The 13500-nt window shown below is 44.7% G+C and overlaps 1 protein-coding gene across 10 annotated transcripts in view; it reads right to left on the bottom strand.

Annotated features, from left to right (window-relative positions):
* LLGL2 (LLGL scribble cell polarity complex component 2) overlaps window positions 1-13500 on the bottom strand; it is a 68731-nt gene that overhangs the window by 18622 nt on the left and 36609 nt on the right. For 8 of the 10 annotated variants that reach the window (XM_083725648.1, XM_083725650.1, XM_083725652.1 and 5 more), the window contains exons 8-14: window positions 13072-13204; window positions 12209-12263; window positions 11218-11372; window positions 5014-5231; window positions 3221-3288; window positions 805-958; window positions 566-670 (exon numbers count right to left, since the gene is read on the bottom strand). In XM_083725648.1, coding sequence (XP_083581774.1) covers window positions 566-670; window positions 805-958; window positions 3221-3288; window positions 5014-5231; window positions 11218-11372; window positions 12209-12263; window positions 13072-13204 — 888 coding nt within the window. Of the gene's footprint in view, window positions 1-193; window positions 671-804; window positions 959-3220; window positions 3289-5013; window positions 5232-11217; window positions 11373-12208; window positions 12264-13071; window positions 13205-13500 lie in introns of all 10 variants that reach the window. The other 2 variants (XR_014560951.1, XR_014560952.1) reach the window with 1 other exon arrangement.

The following is a 13500-nucleotide window of genomic DNA, read 5'->3' as shown; positions in this document are numbered from 1 at the left end:
TGGAAGACACACTGCGTCTGCGCACATGCAGGTTGCGATTCAGCGCTTCTGTGCATGTGCAAAGCGCGATTTAGTGCTTCTGTGCATGCGCAAGCGCTGAAACCCGGCAGTAACCTGTTCCGGTACTTCCAGGTTTGGCGCGGTGCGCAACCTGAAACACACAACCTGAAGCGTCCGTAACCCGAGGTATGACTGTATATGCTACAGGGATCCAGCTGGCCAAAACAACACAATAATTTAGAGAGCGAACAAATTCAAACTGAAAACCCAAAGATGAACAAGCAAAAACAACAGCTTAACTGGTGATTGGCTGCACAGCTGGCAGTTACAATGGCGTAGATGGTACAAAGAAATTTGCACATGACGGTATCTGAACATGTACAGAATGCTTCCTACACTCCGCAGATCACTAGGATTGGGAGAAAAGTTAATGTAGAACACAGGGCATAACATGCAGGGAAGTTCAAACTCCTGCATTTCCCAATTGATGGGGGCAAAAGATAAAGTAAGGTCTATGCTACTGGATGCAGTGTGCCCAAAAACCTATCCAAATGCATTTCAGTACCTGTCCTGCTGTTCCTGCCACAGCCAAGTAGCTACTGTATTTGCACAAGAAGATTTTCTGGATTCCAAGTCTGGGGTCATCGCTGTAAGGGTCAAAGGAGCCAACCTAGCAGGGCGGACAAGCAAGAAAGAAAAGACCATATCAACACAAAGCAAGGTTTTCTGTGGGGCAGCTTCTCTGCTACTCAGTTCAGCAGGCCTTGGCTTCGGAAGGTTTAAGCTGGGCCACGGACTCCTCACCTTGCGCAGCGGAGGCCATTCGTCCTCCCCCATCTGGTTCAGATTGTCATTGGGATCAGCATCCGTGAGGAACACCCTCACCGTGCTCAGCTTATACAGGAGGTTCAGACAAACGCCGGACGCGTTCCAGAATCGTACTGTGCCATCCTCATGCCTGATTTGGGGGGGGGGGGGAGAAATGAAGGGGGCAAGCAGATTACACCGGCAGCACGGCTTACTTTCCAGGTAAGTGAACACACTGAACATTTGCCACATGAGCCACTGAAATCCTTTTGGGCTTAAATACAGATAGCCCAGGCGGCTACAAAACTTTCCTCCTTCGTGATCCCCTTTCTATGCTGACTTGACTGCTGGAGAACTGATGCACACCAAAGAGGATTCTGGTGGAGTGAATAGCCAAGTCACACATGCAGAACCTTACTGCGGCCCAGTACAAAGGAAAACTATATACCCAGAACCACACCCCTGTGTCTGCACATTGCAAGGAAATGTCTGCAATGGTGGGCAAAGGGTCTTTCGGGGAAGCTTGTCTGCCACTGCTTCCAAGCCCACCGGGGAAGCCTAGACTTTTAGAAGATACCCGAAGGCAGCCAAGTTTAGAGAAGTTTTTAATTTTTGATGTTTTTGATCTTGCTTTTAATATTCTGTTTGGGAGCCGCCCAGAGTGGCTGGGGAAACCCAGCCATATGAGTGGGGTATGTATGTATGTATGTACGGTATGTATAAATAAATAAATAAATAAATATTCTTATTCTTATTATTATTATTATTACTACTACAACAACTACTACTACTAACTACTGGACTTTCCTGAAGTTCCTGACTTTTTTGAAGACTACCACCCAAGGCAGTTAACTGCTCTCCATATATGTTTCCACACAAACTTAAGCTATTAATATTTTTGTCAGGCTGAAAGAGCTTTAGTTCCTTGTGGCTATCGCTCAAAAAAGGTTCTTCTTAGGTCCAGCTTACTGAAGTCAACTTAAGGAACATAAATTGCAGTGAGCAAGATTTAAAATAAATCTTGACAGGAATAATCTGATGGGCATACACAGAAATGCGTTCACAGCAGCCAAATTAGATCCCATCAGTGGCCAGTCGACAGCAAGGACCGCTCCATCAGCTCAGCTGGGACCAGCTGCCATTTGGGCTCCTCCCCTCTCCTCAAGCAATCTCCTGTGGTGACCTTTCGGCCTGGTCATTCTTTAACAGTTTTAAACGGCTGGCACCTGACCTGGCTTTCCCCCCTCCTCCCAAAGTAAAGGTAAAGGTACCCCTGCCCGTACGGACCAGTCTTGACAGACTCTGGGGTTGTGCGCCCATCTCACTCAAGAGGCCAGGGGCCAGCGCTGTCCGGAGACACTTCCGGGTCACGTGGCCAGCGTGACACGCTGCTCTGGCGAGCCAGAGCCGCACACGGAAACGCCGTTTACCTGGGGTGGGGGGCAAAGACACCTTGGCTCCCTCAGTATTTGTTTTAAGGGGAACAGGCCCCCTCGATCTTGAGGTGGCCCTGCACACAATGTCCGACGACTTGTGTGTCGAAGTTCCAGTGGCTGGCTCCTCCAGAGCACTCTGTCTCCTCCATCAATTTGCGGGGCAACCTGGCACCTCTGTCCTCTATTGTATCATGCCTCTTACATCCTCAGCCATTATTCCAAAACTGTAAAACCACGTTAACTTGCGGGGTGGTATACAAAGTGTTAAATAAGTAACACAGAACATTATGCTGCGGCACTTGAGGCACCAAGCTTGCTTGGGTGAATCAACGTGAATTCTCCCCCTGCATCACTGCTGCTTGAAACACACCAAGCGACATTCCAGAAATTAGCTTGTATCCCACTGGGTTTTACGAAGTCTGGTGACGGGCTCTTACGTTCAATCCTCTCTCCACAACATCAGTACATTCGGTTCTCAGGGACACTGAGTATTCTAGCTCCTGTATGCTAATGTTATCCTTTTAGCATGGCTGGCAGGATGCCTGGACCATTAATTGGGAGAATCTTAACAGGGATCTTGACAGGAAACCTCTTTCGTCCTTGCAGGAGTATTAAGGATACATATATTTTAAATTCCAGATGAAAAGCAACAACAAAGCCCTATTTAGCGTACAGAGAAAGACATATGGAGGGGCAAAACGAAACGATTGTTCCATCCCATCTGCTTGATGTGAGACTTTATACACATCTACGCACACAAACAGGTAATTGTTTTGGAACTTTCTGCCTTCAGAAGAGTTCATTACCAATGAAGTGTTAAATACCCAAGTTCAAAATGGTAATCACTTTAACGGCTGTTGCACAAATGATGATCTTCACATGCTGTATTGGACTGACTAAGCAGAGGTGGAAACAAAACGTGAGGTCAGAAGCTCCAGAATGGTAACCAGAGGAAAAACGTCTGTTTTCATACCTACCCAGTAAGCAGCAAGTCTCTCTGAGGAGGATCTGGAGCCTTGCTGGTGCCTCCATTAATTGGCCATTGCTAGGAAAACAGAAATTGGGACAGAATGGATGCAAAGTTGGAAGTACATAAGCAATGAAGACACAGAGGGAGCAGGAAAGCATTGAACACCAAATCTATGCAGATTAAGCTTTGTTTGGATTAAGGCATACATTCTTAAGGTTTTACTAGCCAATTTCCTTATGCTAAGGTTTAATATAAGATGGGGAGGAATCCATTAACCTACATTTTTTTTCTGTAAGCAGCTGCTGCTGCAGAAAGCTTGTAAATATTTGCAAACTGTAACTATTGGGGCTTTCTGAAACTGAACCCACAGCAACTACAACTTTGTCAGGGTGCAGAATATTGACTTCAAGTGTTCTGATCTCTCAGCAGTGTACAAAACGTGTAAAATTTGCTTGTCTGCATCTAGATGTGAGCTCAGAGCCAGAGTCCTTTGCAACAGAGGGAACCAGAAATCTAGATTAGGGTGGGGTGCACAGAAGCTGCCTTAAAACAGATGTCAGAAGACTGGTTCTTCTAGCTGCACTGTCTGGCAGTGGCTCTCAGGGTTTCGGAGAAGAGATGCCCAAGACTGAACCTAGGAACTTCTGCATGCAAAACAGATCCTCAGTCCCTGAGCCACAAACACCCCCAAATTAAAGTTATTAAATTTCTGAATTCTGTGACAAGTTGCGCAGGCAAACTAACAATATAATTCAGCATGTTTTCTTGTGCAGTACATTGCATCCTTCCTGCCCACCTAGCAGTTTGGAAGCACGTCAAAGTGCAAGTAGATAAATAGGTACCGCTCCGGCGGGAAGGTAAATGGCGTTTCTGTGTGCTGCTCTGGTTCACCAGAAGCGGCTTAGTCATGCTGGCCACATGACCCGGAAGCTGTATGCTAGCTCCCTCGGCCCATAAAGTGAGATGAGTGCCGCAACCCCAGAGTCAGTCACAACTGGACCTAATGGTCAGGGGTCCCTTTACCTTTAACATTGCATCCTACACGTGTTTAACACTTCAGCAATTTCAACCATATGCTGTTGAAGGCTGCTGATTGCAACCCCGCAAATTAAAAGCAAGCAAAGCAGAGAGCTTTTTGTGGTGCGTCTTCCTAGCACGAAAAGAGCATTTAAGCTCTCTGTCTTGCTTGGGAAGCAAGGCTCTCTCCACGCACCAGGTCTGAGATGTCCCTGTGCAAGATGTCATGGGAACTTGGAAAAACCTGCAAGATCTCACTGGAGCACCCCAGGACCTCTAGAGTCAGTGAACATAGAAGGCCTTGCTCCCCAAGGAAGGCAGAGACCTTAAAAAATGCATTATTCCTAGAGTGCCCCAGGACAAGAGCGCCAGTGTGGTGTAATAGTTAGCATGCTGAGCTGGGACCTGGGCGATCAGGTTCAAATTCCCACCCAGTCATGAAAGCTCACCAGGTGACCTTAGGCTAGTCTCTTACAGCCTAACACAGGGTTCGTTACAAAGATAATAGGGGAGAAGAGCCACATATGCCAATCTGATCTTCTTGGGGGGGGATAAGCAGGATATAAATGCAATAAATGAGAAAAGCAAACAGATTTGGGTCTGGGGTCCATAATTATGTTTGAGTACTCAGGCTGGAATGCAAGATTACATTGCTGAAACGGCCTCATCCTTTGCTTGTGCCTTCTATCTCTCAAGCGGGACTTCAGATGCAGTGTGAAATCCAGTATTAATATGAAAGGGACTCGTTCATTCTGTTCCAACGTTCATGCATGCAAGCCATACCATATTAGAGAACTGGGAGTTCTGTTTACTCCCGGCACTGATGATCCTTTCCCATAACTTGAGAGGGATGTTGGAGACATGGTGGGAACATGTGATGGCTGAACAGTGAAGAGATGCCAGGTACGGGGGTTGGACCGGTGGCCAGCCTGGAGACATCAAGTCTATGACTACTAGCTCTTCCTCTGCTAGCACCACCATGGCAGATGGGTCATCAAATTCTGCAGGAAAAGGAATCAATAAATAGCGATCATTTCACTGGGGGAGAGGCAGCAGGGAGAAAATGATCGTGAAGTACTTTCATCAGTGGACACAAATAAGCAGCATGGTTTATCTAGGCTTGGGGCTCAGCAATATTAGTTACATTATGGATCTTGAAATAATCACACAATTCCTCCCCTTCTCTACCCTTGTCTCTATTTTCATCCTTCCCCCATTGCTTCCATGGGTCTAGTTTAGACCACACATCCCCCAGAAAAGAAACCAGTCAGACCTGCCCCTGGCAAAAAAGAAAATATAAAGATGGTACTATATACATTTTATTTATTGAATTTCTATCTTTTCCTTTCTCCCAATGGAGGCAAATAACCAAGCAGCAAAAGAATACAATTTTTTAAAAAAGAAAGAAGATACGTATGTAAAACATTTTAAACGGATTAAGAACATATCAAATAAAATATTTTCAAAAGCACATTACGCCTGTGGTTTCGTCAATTGCACCGTCTCCCCCATTTGTTCCAGGGCTCAAGTCAAAGTGTTGATTTCGGCCTTCAAAGCCCTTCACCAGAACAATTTGCTTTCATGAAGCGGGAAACAGACTGCTCTGCTCAGTGGTTCACTCCAATTGCAGAATACTCTCTTCAAGGGAGCAAAGGTGGACTTTGGTCTTTCAAATTTCAGTGGTGCATTGTGAGACCAAAATTCGGTGTCCCTACGTTTCGCCTTCCATTCTGCGCATCACAGTTATAGCACCCCCTTCAGCTTGGTGCCCAGTGCGAGGGAACCAACCGCACTGCCCTAAATCTGGCTCTGAAGGGAGGCCCAACTAGAGCTTAATCTGGTGTCATTTAGGCAGTAGGCAAAAATATTTTATTTTCCCAGTCAAAAAAGTAGTTTCAAAAGCTTTACGCAAAGTAGAGCCATTGAATTTCATTAACTTAGGCATGTTTATTAATTCCAGTGGGTTTTACTGTGTGTCAAACTTAGCTGATGGGCTCCCCACCCTGCAATCATCTGTGCTTTGTTTTTAAGCTGCTTTGAATTTTTGTTTTTACTCCCGCTTCCTTTAGGCTGCTCTTTTATATTACGGTGTTTTCATGTCTGCTTTCATCTTTGCTGTATTGAAATGTTCACTTTGAAAGCTGCCTGGAAACCCGCTGAAGGGCAGGGTATAAATTCTTCAAAAACAACAAAGTGCACGTCTGTGAAGCACAAGTTTTATTTTTCTGCCCAATCCAAGTTCCTGTGGTGCAATCGCCAGCACCCCTAATAGGCCATTTATGTGCTTTATCCAAGATTATCTATGGAGTAAAAAAAGTCACGTGAAATGACCGAGAACTCGAAATCAAGGACCCGATGCAAGCAGGTGGGCTATGTGACTCTTTTCATCTGCCATCCTTTAACGGGTAAAAGACAGACTGCATTGTGCATGCTCAGCAGTGACCCAGTTAGTTGTATGTTAGACCATTTCTAGGAACTTAGGCCAATCCCAGCAAAGTAAGCTGCTTAAAATGTAGCAGCGTTGCTGGTTCTGAGAGCGGTTGATCCGTTTGAGAACAAGAAGAATTTCATTACAAACGGAAAGCCGCTTCTGCAGCCGGCTCCAGAAACTCATCACTGCTCTGCTTTTGGAAAGCAAAATGCACAATGTGTCACAGAATCACATGTCGTATTGTTTTCCGTTATAAATGAACTTGGCAAAAGGTGGCTCCTCCAACATGGAGATGCACAGCACCTTTGCAACAAAAAGAAGAAGTCACGGTGCATTTTAAACTAATCGAAGTATTACAGTAATTTAAAATGGATAGAGGCAATTCGGCAAGCGCTTGTCTGCACCGAGTTAAGGCATACTGTTGGGAGTGTTGTGCTTCCAGAAGGCTGTTCCTTGAAACAAAACAAAAAGCCTCCTCCTAAATGTCCCTTTAATAATAATAATAATAATTTATTATTGATACCCCACCCATCCGGCTGGATTTCCCCAACCACTCTGGGCGGCTCCCAACAGAATACTAAAAACACGATAAAACATCAAACATTAAAAAACATCCCTAAACAACTTCCCTTTATGTTTTATCATTTCAGTATTTGCCATTTTAAAACCACATGTAGGTTTTAAGGGAGTAGGATTGCATGGATTAAACTTAAAGCAACTACAGTGGTACCTCGGGTTACATACGCTTCAGGTTACATACGCTTCAGGTTACAGACTCTGCTAACCCAGAAATATTACCTCGGGTTAAGAACTTTGCTTCAGGATGAGAACAGAAATCGTGCTCCGGCAGCGCAGCGGCAGCAGGAGGCCCCATTAGCTAAAGTGGTGCTTCAGGTTAAGAACAGTTTCAGGTTAAGAACGGACCTCTGGAACAAATTAAGTACTTAACCCAAGGTACCACTGTAATATCTTCTGATAAGACTTTTTAAAAATGGTCCCAATTACCTCACAGCAGATTATATACATTAACAGAGGTATGAACCACTATGTTAAGAAAAGCACATAGGACAGCATGCCTCTTTTGATGTATGCACCTATATTGCAGAGCAGGCACAGTCCAACAGAAGGGTGCAATTTGCTTGAAATGTGTTCCTTATACTCATAAGCAAATTTAGCCAATCAATGAACAGGCACCACTCATACGGGTAACAGACTAAAACTGCAATCCTACACACACTTATTTTGGAAGCAAGCACCACTGAAAACAGCGGGACTTGCTTCTGAGTAAACATACAAATGACTCTCTAATCAGGAGAGAGCCTTTGTAAAGAGCTGAACACCCTGTTCCTTTTAAAGAAAGGTTCTTCAGCATCTGTTGCCACTGACAATTTCTACACTGCCCATAGATACTGCGATCCATCATATAGGGCTGGAATGTGGGAATTATTAAATAATATGGGGATGCCAGGTATACTAATCAAGTGTCTCTTTATTATACATGCTAGCCTTTTGTTTTCTATGGAACATTAAGCTATGGGGGTTTGTGGGAGGGCAGAATCCAACTAATTTGTTCTTTCAGCAGAAGGATTTCCACTTGCACAAAGGAACTTCCCCCTCCCCCATGTGCATCTCACATCCGCTGCAAATCTGCTCCGGAGGGTTGGGGGGAAACCCATAACAGATTTAGGGGGTCCATGGGGGGCGGTGTTCCACTATGCAAGCAGAAACCCTTGTGCTGACAGAACGAATTAATTGGATACTGCCCACAGTTTTCACATTTCAGCATAAGGTAAAGGTAAAGGGACCCCTGAGCATTAGGTCCAGTCGTGGCCGACTCTGGGGTTGCGGCGCTCATCTCGCTTTATTGGCCGAGGAAGCCGGCGTACAGCTTCCGGGTCATGTGGCCAGCATGACTAAGCCGCTTCTGGCGAACCAGAGCAGTGCACGGAAACACCGTTTACCTTCATGCTGGAGCGGTACCTATTTATCTACTTGCACTTTGACGTGCTTTCGAACTGCTAGGGAAGGATAAAAGCTTAAGACAACTTATTTGGAACCCCCACCTGCAAAAATTTCCAAGCACCAAGTGCTTTGAAAGTTAACGTTGCTAGCAAAGTCATCTTTGCTGAGCATAGTTGATCGTGTATCCTTTCGTTGGAAGTTGCCAAGTAGTAGCATTAAGCAATCTCAAAGAGTTGTTTCTAATGGTGCATTTAGTACCAAGGCAGAGACAGCAGGCATACATTGTACTCCAGCTATAGTAGCAAACCAATTGCAAAAAAGACTGCTTACCACCCTTCCAGTCCCACTTACTGGAAAAGATAGAAGCCCTGCTCTTGTGTTATGAAGAGGACAAGAAAAGCAGCCATTTACACACAACTGATATGATACAAAGCATTTCTGTCCTCCACCTCTCCAGTTACATAACGCATTGTAAGAAGTCGCCCCAAATGATCAGCTCTGAAAGCATCCTGCCCACAGCACGGACACTCGGTAAGTGAAAGAATAGCTTCCCAACACCACCAGAGCCATTACATAAGCATTACACATTAACCTAAGTGGATTTGGTGCACAATGAGTGGCCCACTCTCACACTCTGTTGAGCGAAGGAAGGAGCATGTGAGGTGAGCCAAGGCAGATTCCCATTAGGCTTAAGCGGTCAGTTACAGGGAAGCTGGCCAACCACAGGAACCTCAGATGACTGAACGACTTCCTGGGCTAAGCCTGCAGCAGTTGTAGCACTTCCTTCTTCAGTTCCTGTATGCCCTGTTGCACACGTGGCCTGTGTGAACAGCTGTGCAACAACAAGTTGGGAGACAATCGCTCAGACCCAAAATGTTGAGGAACTCCACCTAACACCACTCCTCTTGCTCAGAAGCAATCTTAGGCTTGCCAATCAGAAGGTCGGCAGTTCGAATCCCCGTGACGGGGTGAGCTCCCATTGCTCTGTCCCAGCTGCTGCCAACCTAGCAGTTCAAAAGCACACCAGTGCAAGTAGATAAATAGCTGTGGTGGGAAGGTAAAATATTGTCCTTTCACCTTAAAAGTCTGTTTTCATGGACAAGGAGAACAGGGCTGACTTCCTTCTCACTAATAGCCATGTGTTTGTAAAACTAAATGAGTCATATGCCTACAGTGATGCAGTTTCAGCACACATGGAAAACTTACCTGTTTACTGAAGTGTTTGCTATGGATGCCAGCTGTTTGTCCCAATCTGTTTAGTTAAGCTTTGTGCTGACTTTTAATGCCGCTGGATTCTATCGTTTAATGGATTTTACAGTAAACCACACTGAGCACTTTTCATAACAGTGAATAAATAATTTCAATAAATTGATACACGTCTCGGAGAGTAATTAAGGGCAGCACTGCAGATGCAATCTATGAAGAATCTCTAGTGTAATAGTGGGTAATCTGTGGTCCTCTAGATGTTGCTGGACTTCCACCTTATACGGAATATTATGGTGCTGGTTGGAGTTTAGACTTAGTGTTGCTGTGTTTATAATGGATATATGGTTTTATACCTGTTTTATATTCCTGCTTAAATTATACTGTATGCTGTGTTGTTAGCCAAGAGGTATAAAAACTCTTAAACAATAAGCTGCATTCAGCATGGCTTATGGTCAGTGATGATGCGGGTTTGTAGTTCAGTAATATCTACCGTATTTTTCGCTCTATACGACACATTTTTCCCCCTCCAAAAATGAAGGGGAAATGTGTGTGCGTCCTATGGAGCAAATGCAGGCTTTTGCTGAAGCCTGGAGAGTGAGATGGGTCGGTGCGCAGCGACCTCTCTCGCTCTCCAGGCTTCAGGAAGCTATCCGCAAGCCTTGGGAGCTCGACGGGAGTGCCCGCCAGGCTCCCCAGGCTTGCGGAAAGCAGTCTGCATCCTGAAGCCTGGGGTGCGCTGAGCTCCCAAGGCTTGCGGATAGCAGCCTCCAAACCCGACCTGGTTTGGAGGCTGGCGGTGGGGAAAGCAGCGCATCCCACCCCCTGCCAGCCCCAAAGAGCAGGCCGAAAGGAACCCAAAGCCTCCGGAACTCCCGCTGGGCTCCAGAGGCTTCGGGTGAACGTACCTTGAACGCCGCACAGAACGCACCTTGACTTAGAGGGGGAGAACAAAAATTTATTTTCCCCTGTTCTCCCCCTCCTATGGTCTGGTGCGTCCAATAGAGCGAAAAATACGGTACTTGATCTAGCACTATGAAACAGCATCCTACCCCCATGAAAGATTTCCAATGGTCATTTTCACAGCTGAAAGCTGCAATTGCTATCAAGGTTCTCTATATTTCTATCAAAATGCTTTACATTTTTAGCTCCCAAAAGATGGAGCCTATAAATACAAAACATCATCCATTTACTAGTTTACCAAAAAATAAAATACTGTAAAACAAAAAAAATCCAACACACAACTAGTATTCCACAATGATCACCCAAATCTGGGCGCTAATAACAACACATTGGGTAGTTCAACTCCAAGCAGCACTCAGAATCTGAACCCTCAAAGTAAAATGTAGTTCCAACTAAAGCTCCCCGAGAAATCAAAATCCGCCACATACCTGCAAGTGGATCTGCGTTGGCAATAACAAAGAAGTCTATCACTCGTGATGTAAAGTCAAAGGCAGTTTGCTGATTGCCATAAATGACAGAAATGCTATGCCTGTCACCATAGCTGGCCCGTGGCATCCCTCCTTGAAATATAATGTAAGGAAGCCTTAGAGAAAAATAAAATGTAACAGATATACAATTTAGGTACCTTCCTCCTACTTAAAAGCATTTCATGCTTCAAGCTAACCAAACCACTGCAGAGACAGAATAATTCTCTCTTGTGGCAAAATGCATCCCCCTGAATCTTTAGAATTTCTCTTAAGTCTCTAGCAATCAGAGAAGCACAAATTTGCTGTTTTAAAGTCCTAAGTGGCCTGGGCACAGGATCTCAAGGCCAGCTTTCACTACCCATCAATTAACATTGTCAAGCACCTTTCTCTGTGTGCCCCCTTCCCTCTTTCAAAAAGTCAGAACCGTGGTCAGCGGAGTGAGGGCCTTCTCCATGGTGGCACCCAAACTGTGGAACAATCTCCTTTAGCAGAATCACTTAGAACCAAATACATCATTTTTTAGATGCCTCAAGAAGTCCACCTGTTCTCTCATTTACTATTACTGTGTTTGCTTTTTAGCTGTTTTTATTTGCTGCTTTTATCTCCTTTTTAATTATATTGCTACAGATATAGAATGTTATTGTTTTAGGATTGTTTGTAAGCCACCTAGGAAGGAATTCATGGTAAAATGTAAGACATAAATCCTATTTTTTTATATAAAAAAAACTATGACTATTATTTCTGAGTGGATTGAAAAGAGCAGGCAATTTCTAACTGCCCTTCCATTATGTGGATCAGCTTTCAGTGTTCAGATTATAAAGAGAGGACTTTTGCTGACACCTCAGTCAGCTGCAGAATTTCTAGCAAGCAGCAGCTCAGCTCTTGTTACTAAAAGGTCACTCTAGAATCTTAGGAGAATGGGCAGCATTGTAATATCTGCCAAAGTACCTACCCATTCTTTGTTGTTTGCCAGTAAATCTTGGAGATGGCCTTGCAAGGAAAAGGACCTAGAAGGGCAGATTTTTAAAGAAGATGCCATGTTTTAAATAAATGCTTATTTTATTATATTGTTGTCAATTTATTATTTCTTTAAGCACCACAAAGCAATTTCACAATGCAATAAACAAATATAAAAACAACTGCACATATAAAACCATTTCAAATCCAAGACAATTATTTTAGTCAAAAATCCACACGATTGAAAGTAGCTGGAGAATCTTTTAGTGTTATCATTTAACCTGACACGGTATGGCAACACACCCCTAATTTTCCCATATAAAGGAGAAAGCACTCATTACATAACTTTGCCCTGACAACCTCGTCTTGCTATCCACACAGACAGTGCAATCAGAAGCACCATGAATACCCATGTAATGAAGGTTGCTTCTGAACCAAACGCTAGAGAAACTACTTGTACTAAAAACAGACCAGTCACTCACTAAAGGCACTCCTAACAGTAGAAAGCCAACTATTCCCACTGGCTCCCGCAGCTCCAACGTCTGGAAAGCCACCATCACTTTAGCAAGACTTTGATCCTCAGATGCCATCAGTTGCCAAGGGTACTGCTCCGATTCAGTGGAGCTCTAATTAAGGCCTACACAACATATATTTTGTGACATATGCATTTTGGCAGGCCACAATATAACAATTCTCTTGTTTTTGCCGCCTCAGGCAGGCACAATTCAGACGTTTGAGCCTCAAGAGGGCGGCATTCAGCTTGGTGGGCCCCATGTTGTAAAGACTTACTGCTCTGAACACACGTCAAATCATGTACGGTTCCGAAGGCATGCACTGCCAGCCCCCGCCCATACTGACCGTAAGGCACTTTGCTTTCCAGGGGTTCTGGCTGCCTATCATCACTTGAGACAGGCCACTGGGCATAACTCCCGTCATAATGGCAGCTGATGATCTGGCGGCCATTCCTCTGCCAGAAGAGGTTTTCCAGTTGCTAGGGAGAATCAGCAAACAAAAGTTCAAAGGTCTCATCACCACTGCGGTCCGATTCAGAAGAAACACCCCACCAAGAACTGTGTGTGTTCTGCTAGTCACAGAATTCGGTCACCTGACCATCACGAGGATGGGATTGCATGCAAGTCTCGGAGAATGGAAATATGTTTCTTAGCCCTCATGGTTGCGAGGGAACAAATGAAAAACCTGCGCTTACAGTACCCGACTGAAGGGTCAGAAACTAAAAGGTGGCCTCTGGCAAGCCTGACTTAAAGCTTATTCCAAACATAGAACAGG

The sequence above is a fragment of the Podarcis gaigeae genome (assembly GCF_964106915.1).
Source record: "Podarcis gaigeae genome assembly, chromosome: 2".
Lineage (NCBI taxonomy): Eukaryota > Metazoa > Chordata > Lepidosauria > Squamata > Lacertidae > Podarcis > Podarcis gaigeae.
The sequence above is the reverse complement of the archived record's forward strand: the minus strand, read 5'-3'. Positions and strand labels throughout refer to the sequence as shown.